Raw genomic sequence first — 10,000 nt, 5'->3', positions numbered from 1 at the left:
CCCCATGCACTCTGTACAACAAACAACCAGGCAGGCTGTTGATTTGTGATATGTGCTCAAGTGTAGGGATGCTCCCATTGCATGTAACAGACTCGATAGCTAGATTTGCTGTACTTTACGTGAGTGTTAACACCGCGGGAAAGAAATTAAGGTATCTCTAAAGTTTACGTACACAGAGACTTTGAAAAAAAAATTGCGACAGGTTTCGAAGACCTAAAGGCAAAAGTGTTCCAAGTCAAACCCATTAAACTATGACACCAAACAAAGTCAACTAAAGACACATGCTCGAACTGAAGAGCACATTGCTAGGGCAGAAAATGAGAGTGGGACATATTGAAGGAGGGGTAAGGTTGGTCTAGCTGGCACCCTAAAACCTAGCACAAATACACTTGTACCTTTTCTCCTCGGGACTTTAAACCTAGGACGTTGACAGCTTGAACTGCCCTTGTTACACGGGACAACGCGAACGTGTTCGTAACAAGGTGCAGGTGTACATGTACATGCCAAAAGGTGAGATCACGTCTTCTGCTTTCGTCTGTGCAAGACTGACAATAAGATTAACATAAACGTTGAGCGAACATAAAAGTTTTCTTGCGACTGATGCAGTAGATCAAATGACGGGTACATTTAAACAAGTGCTCAAAATTGTCTGGCTTTTCCCATGCTATTGGCATACTTGAAAAGAGAGAGGAGGAGAGAAAGAGAGGTCTGTTAGAGTAAATACCTGTCGCTAATATAAATCAATCAATCAATCAATGAGGCTTATATCGCGCATATTCCGTGGGTACAGTTCTAGGCGCTGTGCAGAGATGCCGTGTGAGATGAAATTTTATACGGCCAGTAGATTGCAGCCATGTCGGCGCATATTTACCTTTCACGGCCTTATTCCAAGTCACACGGGTATGGTAGACAATTATTAATTGTGCCTAAGCAATTTTGCCAGGAAAGACCCTTTTGTCAATCGTGGGATCTTTAACGTGCACACCCAATGTAGTATACACGGGGGGTGGTTCGGACACCGAAGAGAGTCTGCACACAAAGTTGACTCTGTGAAATAAATTTCCGCCGAACCTGGGATCGAACTCGCGCTGACAGCGGCCAACTGAATACAAATCCAGCGCGCTACCAACTGAGCTATATCCCCGCCCATATAAAGAAGTACACAAGAGAAAAGAACACTGTTAAAAAAATATATACTCAATTTCAAAATGACAATGCGGCCGTAGGAGCACAACTTTTCCAAATTTCAATTATACAGATAACTCACACAATACAAACAGATAACGCACTTGATTTTGCACTTGTGGCAGGCCGTCCTATCAAACATGTCTGATAGCTTGTCCCACACACATGTTCTTACAACAGAATATTGACATTAAACCATTATAACGTGTGAATCCTTTAGCTTTCTCGCACCCCAATGTTCCTTCCCTCAGTGTACGCTATACACCAAGGGTACTAAAGGCCATGCCGATCACATGTCAAGAGGAAAATTGATTCTACTATCGGCTTGGTAAGTGCAAGGGCTTTGTGATATATATCACCCTTCATGCAAGCGTTGAAAAGCGGAACGGTTTTGTCAGAATGAGAAAGTCAGGGAAACTCGTGTACGCCGGCGTCCGTGGCAAACGTCTTATCTCCGAGAGGCATGTTCAAACAGTGTCAGTTTTAAAGAAGCTAGCTCCAGGTTTAATGATTTTCGGATATGCTTCCAAGACATCAACAGCTAGTCTAAGGAAGGTAGGTCTGAATGAATAGAACATCTTGAAATGGAAGTAAACTTACTGAGGAAACCTGAGAATATTACTGGAAGGAAACGGTGGTGATTTTAGTCCGGACATGCAAACAAAGTGGTGTCCTTATCGCAAGTCATGAGTTTGTTGCATGATTTTTTTCAAACCAACGGAGCTCATTTCTAACTTCCTTTTATAGCCCATCCAACCTTCCTTCCTTCCTCTCTTCCTTAACCCCCCTTCCTTGCATCTTTCTCTTCCTTGGTATCATTTAGAGTATTTATCTGTATTTATCTGTTTGGTCAAACCTTCATAACACAAACTCCTGGCCATGGCAGTTTCACGTTTAGTACTGTCTGATGTACGGTCCAAAACATTGATCGATACACTGATAACCGACACTGTATTAATGCAACCCTACATCCATTCTATCGAGCTTTGCGGCTTCGACATTTCACCCCACTAAAAGCGGAGACATTAAAAGTCAAGTGAGAAGTACTAGTCCTTTAAACAGTTAGCGATCGTTTGACTCATTCGTATTTCCAGCCGAGTCAAATGTACATGTAGACACTTCGGCTCACATATGTAACTTCAGCAGGACCGACGACGGTCTGCAGAGTATCCCAGCCCGCTACACTTTGCATGAAAGGAAAACAGGTCAAGTACTCGTCATAATCCATATCGCGGCATAAATAATAGGCCGTGCAGATGTGCAGATGAATCACACTTTTCCATCCATTGTATTAATTGTATGTACAATAAATGATCTTATGTCTTATGTCTTATGGTGTCTGTGCCGCTAAAACTGCGAAGGTATATTCTGCCCATTACCGGGCATTCAATATTTGACAGAACAGAGTTTTCTCAGGTGTTTGGCAAACTGCCTTGACGCTGATCTGTTTCCCACACCGGCTTGGACATGCCAGTCCCTCGGATCATTATTACAGCGGTGTGAAGTCAGTACGTATACTACTGTTTTAAGGCGTGTTAACATTGCTAATGGAAGGTTTCCAATCACCCGGGATTTTGCAGCGTGTGAGTATGGTGATTTTCACACTTGTACAAGAAGTGCCACACCACCAGGCTACACATTTTCTAACCTGATTTCCTTATTCTGTTGTGTTGATGTGGACTACTGTGTTTTGAGTATGGTACCTGCATCAATTAAGTGTTTGGGGTCTAAGAATCGAGATACAAATTTGAGAATATTCACCCCAAATAACCCTCTCCGTCAACAATCCGTCATGCAGTTAGGTCCCTTGAACATAAAAAAGAGTTTGCGGGATGAATCACATTTAAACGTCACAGTTGTAGAGACTACATGGTTTGCTGTGCCGTGATACTAGGTTTACATGAGTTTTTTTTAATATTAAAACTCGAGCGATAGCGAGTTTATCAATATTGTAAAAGGCAAAGACCCCGTCATGAGCAGTGGAATATTACTTCTGAGGTTCCTGCCAGACTTTAGTTTACCCCGACTTTATTTACATCACATACACACGTTTGAAGAGATGCCTTATTTCTCACATGGAGGGTTATGTAGAAAGTAGTCTTGAAGAAGCTGTTACATGTATTGTCCGGGTTCAGCAAAAGGGATTATTAGTCCCGATCTTGAGTTCCATGAAAAGCTAAACATGGTTTTTTGATTTGTTTAATGTTTGGGGATGGAGCCCATTTGTTCTAGTCCAGCTCCAGATGTGGATCAAAGATACAATCGTTCTCGACCATTTTGTAAAGGACAACAGATTCAGAGTATCTTTCACGGCCTTTTGAACAGCTCTGTGCGAAAAGTACTAGAAAAGAGCGTTTTTCCATTGTGGTCATTATTGAGAGGTGGTTCCAAGGGCAGGTTCGACTGCATCTCTAATTTTCGTCCTTTTTTAGAGAACTGTTCGTCAAATTACAGGTCGGCGATATGCCTATTTGTTTGACGTTATTGCCTGGTGTATGAGAAATCAGATTGTGTTGCGATGAACCGTGAATCACGTTCCATTCACACCTTGTGAACGAGTGAAGTCTACGTGTTTACCAAGGTACAATGCAGTCGGGTATCCCGGTATCCAGGTACCCCGGGTGGAATACTAACGGTAAAGAAAACTGAGACAGGCATTAAGCCTTTTCATAGGCATTATAATAAGTGTTCCTTCCGTGACGTCACTTTTCTTTGGCAAAAGAAAATGGTGAGCACAGCTTTCTGCCTGTAGTTACTTTGCCTGTTTGAGTTACGACAGTCAAGGGCTTCGAGGACAGTTTGTCTACAATTCAACCGACGCCTTTTTCTTTCTTTCCTTTCTTTCTAACCCTTGTAAAGCTTTCAAGTAATAAATGGTTTGTTTTTTTTTTTTTTTTGGGGGGGGGGGGCTTCGTAGAAAAGCGAGATCGATACATTATGTGTTCGAGTTGTTTGCACTGTAAAGTGCTTTTAATGTCACTGTCAAGGGGTGATTGATTTGAAAAATGATAATGTTAGCGAAGAGTGGAATACAAGGCGTTTTTTTTTCTTCTAAATGATAACCACTTGGTTTTTTTCTTATATTTTTTCTTTATTTCTACTCTCTCTGTACCAGCACGGTTGGCCAAGTGGTAAGGCGTCCGCCCCGTGATCGGGAGGTCGTGGGTTCGAACCCCGGCCGGGTCATACCTAAGACTTTAAATTTGGCAATCTAGTGGCTGCTCCGCCTGGCGTCTGGCATTATGGGGTTAGTGCTAGGACTGGTTGGTCCGGTGTCAGAATAATGTGACTGGGTGAGACATGAAGCCTGTGCTGCGACTTCTGTCTTGTGTGTGGCGCACGTTATATGTCAAAGCAGCACCGCCCTGATATGGCCTTTCGTGGTCGGCTGGGCGTTAAGCAAACAAACAAACAAAATACTCTCTCTGTATTTTTCTTTTTGTGTGTGAAAGGGGGGGGGGGGGGTGGCGGATCGGATGGTATTTTACTAAAGTGAAGCACTGAGGGGTTATTTTTTTTATTAAAGTGAATCAAAGCGGAGGGGGGGTGGGGGGGGGGGGGGGGTGATATATTTTACTAGAGTGAATCATTGATGAGGTTTTTTACCAAAGTAAATCTGGGCTTGTATAATTATATACTAGAGTGAATGACTAAATGTGAAGCGGGGGAGGGGGAGGGGTATTTTACTAGAGTGAAACACTAAGGGGCTATATATTACCAAAGTGGATCACTGGCATAGGCAGCGTCCCTGGCTGTCAGATAGAGTGTATAGTATGGCAGGGTGTTTCAGTGGAAAATCGCTTTCCTGTTCGAAGTGAAATGGTTCTCTCTTTTTCTGTTCACCAAGGTTTATTAGCATTTCAGTGCGTTTTTAAGGAGGCCGCACATTAAATCTTTCGCTATTTGATTCTGTGAGTGTATTTAAACCATCGTAAATTCGATTTTAAGCGCACGCTATTCTTTGAGACTTCGAATTGACGTAGTTCTCGAAGCAATGAAATGCCGTAAGGACGCATATTTAGGAACAATTGTATTATTCTCTCGTGGTGGATATTGCTACTGATTTAAAAGCACAGAGAAAATTGCTTTTGTTAGCCTTAACCTGACATAGGCCATTTGTGACGTTCTACACACAAAATACAAAATTACCTATTTGGCTGGTGGGTTCATTGCTTGCTTAAGACATCAAAGATGAATATATGATATTGTCATCATTTTCACGAGTTTTCATTCACAAGCACCTGGGAAATAAATCTCATGTTCGCCAGGCAATAAATCCCCGGTTACCATAGTTGCAGGAAGCAGGTTATACATGGATAATCAAAAGCAAACCCAATAGAAACGCTCGGGGATTCTTCGGCTCTTTTCATTGGTGTTTCCCCAGACCTAAACAGACGACACGACACTGCTTTGCAAAGTTCCAAAAACGAACTGGCAAACTGGCAAAAGTAAGCAAAAAACAAAACTACTTCATGAAAGGTCATCCATTCATCAAAAACAAAGGAAACCTAGCGATATGTTTTGTCTTCTTACAGAGTCATGGAGTGCGTGTATCTGTTTTTCGATACACAGACGTTCTGAGAAACACGAACGTCAAGTTCAAGTAAAACGACCCTTGACACACACATTTTGACCTGTGCACAAGACGTTGTATCGTTAAGCGAAGCACAAATAATTAGAAACAATAATAAAAGCAAAGAAAATAGCAACAAGATATGCAACCATCTAACAAAGCCGAGCAAGCAGAATGACAGGTCTAATGAAAAACAAAGAGGTACTGAGTCGGAAACAAGATCGCGATTCTTTCCTTCGCTGCACGACGCAAATCTTCTGTGACCTTTGACCAAACGTAGCTTCCACATTCGATCACTTAGCTTAATATTTACAACAGAAATCCGAGGGGGTGGAATACCGAGATGAACCTACAGAACTGTGCATCCTCAAACCTGAAATATTCATCCCAACATTTAATGAACTCAAAAACACAGAAAGTTGCTTTCACACGCCAGCTTTGATTGTCAGTGGTTATCAAACCGGGACTCGTGTGGTTATCAGCACGGAACCCGTGTTTCAAAGCATGGCTCCCTGGGTTGATTGTGCACTTATTTTCTCACTACCAAAATGATGACAAAAACGATGTTTGATGGTTTGTTGACAGACCAGCTTTCGGCCTTGGTCAATAAATATGAAACAAAAGACGATATGCTCCCCCTTGGACCGACAAAAAAGCTGGTCTGTCAACAACCCATCAAGCATCTTATAATATCATGTACAGACCAACTGATCACAACGTGTTTCTGTCTGCAGGTCCATGGGAGTACTTTTGACGTGGAAGGCGACAGATTCCTCTCGCCTCATGACGAATATGATTTGATGGAAGTGTAACAAGTCGACCATGTTTCTGTCAAGAATACACATGAAGGCACCGCACAGAACGTGAAACTTCACATTTCGCGCAGCACACCAAACTGAACGTTAACCTTCTTCGCTGCAATAGTGCGCAGAAGTGAAATGAAGAGGAAGAGAAGTGCAGAACTGAAGAACAGTGGAGTGCGCACGTGCTGTAGGTTCAGATGAGTCACACTGGTGACAAGTGACAGTGCACAAAAGCGGCATGTGACAGTGCTCAGAAGTGACATAAAGAGGAAGAGAAGTGTTGAGGTGAAGAAAACCAGAGTGTGCACGTGATGTACGCTCACATGAGTCACAGAGGTGCCAAGTGACAGTGCTCAGTATCGACAAGTGACAGTACTCAGTATCAACAAGTGACAGTGCTCAGAAGTGATATGAAGAGGAAGGGAAGTGTGGGGGTGAAGCATAGCAACGTGTGCACGTGCTTTACGCTCACATGAGTCGCAGCGGTGCCAGGAACATGGCTCCAGACAGCCGCAGCGACAACAGCCCTCTCCCTGATGCCTCCAACCTCTCTCCGGACGTGGAAGTCATGATTACCCCCGTCTCCCCCACCACACTCTCCCCCCTCCCTTGCGGCATCCTCTTCAAGGGCAACAAGCCCAAGAGACGCGTCACTTTTCGGGACACCAACCTCGTGAACATTCGGGAGATTCCGCCCAGGTCGCGATCGGGCTCGACCGGTTCCGGAGACGAGGATGAGTCCGACGAAGATGACTCGTGCAGCTCGGACAGTGACGACGATTCCGACTCGGGTTCGGAAGAGGAGGTGGTAGTGACGAAGAAGAAGACGGTGACGGCATTGAGTTACAAGGACAAAGGAGTGACTGTGACACGAACCACCCCTTCCCCGCCTGTGTCCACCCTCGTGTCTGTGAGTCCTGCCCCGGGGAGTAGGGTGAGACCTGAACGAGCTCCGATTCCTTGGAGCTCCCCCTCGCCACCCTTCAGCGGAGCCAAAGGTTCGTACGAGATCTCCAGCTCCCCTGCCAGCAAGGTCGTATCCCTCGTGTCCCAGATCACGGGGGTGTCTTCTGCAGCTACCCAAGCTCACATCAAACAGCGGACCCACGGTAGTAACACCAACAGTGGTAGCAACAGTGGTGGTGGTGGTGGTGGCGGCGGTGGAAGTGTGTCTCCCAGCCCGAGGCCTTCACCTCCGCCCAAGAAGACACAGGCGGTGAGAGTGGAGAAGAAGGTGAAGAAGATCACCCCGACTCTGGAGACGGTGATGACGCACCAGACAGTGCGCTCCATGCAAAGGCTTGGGACAATGGCAGAAATGCTGCACAAAGGCGCTAACGCTAGTGCTGGGAAAAGCACTACCAAAAAGAAACGAGTCCTACACAGGCGGCAGGAGGGCGAAACCAAGCGGAAAACTGGCTCCTCGCGAAAGAGCAAAGAGAACAAACACGCCACAAGCCATTCATCCTCCACCAGCGGGAACGGGGGTAACAGCATCAGAGTGAACGGAGTGTCCCCGACTCACGGCAAAAACACGAACAGAAGTACTGTGAACGGGTTCAGCAACATCAGAGACAGCATGTCATTACCGCGTCTGGGGGCGGGTTCAGACGATACAACCACCTCCACCGCCCTACCATCCTCTCGCACCTCCCAGCACATGAGTTTGCCCAAGTCCACGCTTTATACTCTGGATGGCTTCATCTTCCCGGGTGACCCCGCCAACGACCTTGTTGCCGGGGTCAAGGCCGTCAGCGTGTCCCCGGGGCCGGAGGACGCTGTGAGGGTCAAGCCGGTGGTGCCCGCAGCCACCCCCATCACCACCCCCTCCCCCAACCCCCCGCACCACCATCACCCCAGCAGAGAGCGGATAAGCAGCGCGCCGCCTGGCAGCGCCAACCGGCGGAGACGTTACTACGCATGGCAGATGGCCAACGGGAACCTGCACAGCAGTCTCCACGAGTCTCCCTGCATCACTCCCATGTGGGAAACAGTGCAGCCCATGGCCTCTGTGACTGGCAAGCCTGTTCATGATAGGTGATGGAAATATTCGGCTAGACCTTAATCTATAATAACCTAGAATGTATCCACTTATGAATCTACAGTATCCGGACAGAGACCTCTGATCCTGACTCGTCTCACATGTGGGAAACAGTGCAGCCCATGGCCTCTGTGACTGGCAAGCCTGTTCATGATAGGTGATGGAAATATATTTACAGATTGGTGACGTGAGCATCCTGGGCTGTGCATCCAATAGGCTGTTCGGCTCCTGCCCATAATTATTCAGTTGATGACTTGACGGCTTTGCTTGTAACAATGCGTCAAACTGTGAAGACGACTTTGCAACTGTGCTGCACTGGATTCCTTTTGGGGAAAAAAAGACGCTCACTTTAACTGAAGGGCTACAATATATGGGAGCCCGAAGCTTAATAAAATACTGTACTGTCTGCATGGCTTTCGTGCATATTGCCTAATTCAGCAAAAAGTGGTTTGGTTAACAATGTGTCAATATCGAATCACGGCAAACCGCAAAGACTACCAGTCACACATGTGTAGTCTTACATCCAGATCCAGTTTAATATACTATGCACGTGACGCATGTTTTTGAGTTTTGAGTGTGGACCATTCAAGTCGACGCTACATGTTCAAATATCTGTCGAAGAGACTCTGTCTTTTAGATAATGTCAGATGTAGGCCTACACGAAAGATTGATGTGGCAAACAAGAAAACTTATTCACAAATAAGTTTTAAACTTGAGTGACTGAAGCAAGTTAACTTGAACTTGCCTGTGATAATAAGCTGTGATAAATGGATGAAACTGAACATTTAAAAAAGAACGAATGCCGTTTCCTTGTAAGTATGGTGTCATGTGAAATTATACGTTGAACAGAATGCCATATTTATTAGACTTTTTTTCTCTGAAAATACTGTCCGTGTTTTTACTCAGTGGCAACAGGGTGCAGATATTTTCCACAATGTGTAGAGGGCATTAGGCTGCTGTAGATGTTGTCTCTTGTGATGTGCAGCGCGTCTGGATGAGCTGTGAGGGCATGAATGTGAAACGACAGGCTGCTGTTTCAATTTTCGTTTCGTCATATATATTTTCCACTGCAAGTGCAGAAAATAAGCTTACAGCAGTCCGTTTTGTTTTGTTTTGTTAATTTAAAAAAAAAATTTGTTGTATGAATCTTCACTTGAGATGTTAAAATTCAGATGCAACGTTGCTTTACTCTGATTCATATTATAGTAATGTTCTAGCTTTCGGAGCGGTCAGAATTGTAAATATCATTTGGGATTGAGTACTGTTTTTTTCATGGTCTGTGGAAGATTTCATTTCTTGAAGGTGAGGTAAGGTTAATAGTATATGTAGCCTAATAGGAATTGGCCCTTAAAGACGCGTAATAGTAAATTATGAACTCGAATCTATGTATTGTTTTTT

At 44.8% G+C, this 10,000-nt stretch overlaps 1 protein-coding gene across 1 annotated transcript in view; it reads left to right on the top strand.

Moving 5' to 3' along the window:
* The window catches only part of LOC138967219 (uncharacterized), a 17,992-nt gene that overhangs the window by 7,154 nt on the left and 838 nt on the right, over positions 1-10,000 (top strand). Inside the window, exons 2-3 of the mRNA XM_070339737.1 lie at positions 6,493-8,598; positions 8,760-10,000. The exon at positions 8,760-10,000 is cut by the window's right edge and continues 838 nt beyond it. Coding sequence (XP_070195838.1) covers positions 7,034-8,598; positions 8,760-8,763 — 1,569 coding nt within the window. The 5' untranslated portion in view covers positions 6,493-7,033 and the 3' untranslated portion in view covers positions 8,764-10,000. The remainder of the gene's footprint in view (positions 1-6,492; positions 8,599-8,759) is intronic.

Source organism: Littorina saxatilis, linkage group LG5, assembly GCF_037325665.1.
Source record: "Littorina saxatilis isolate snail1 linkage group LG5, US_GU_Lsax_2.0, whole genome shotgun sequence".
Taxonomy (NCBI): domain Eukaryota; kingdom Metazoa; phylum Mollusca; class Gastropoda; order Littorinimorpha; family Littorinidae; genus Littorina; species Littorina saxatilis.
Note: the sequence above shows the minus strand (reverse complement) of the source record. Positions and strands in the feature narration are given on the sequence as shown.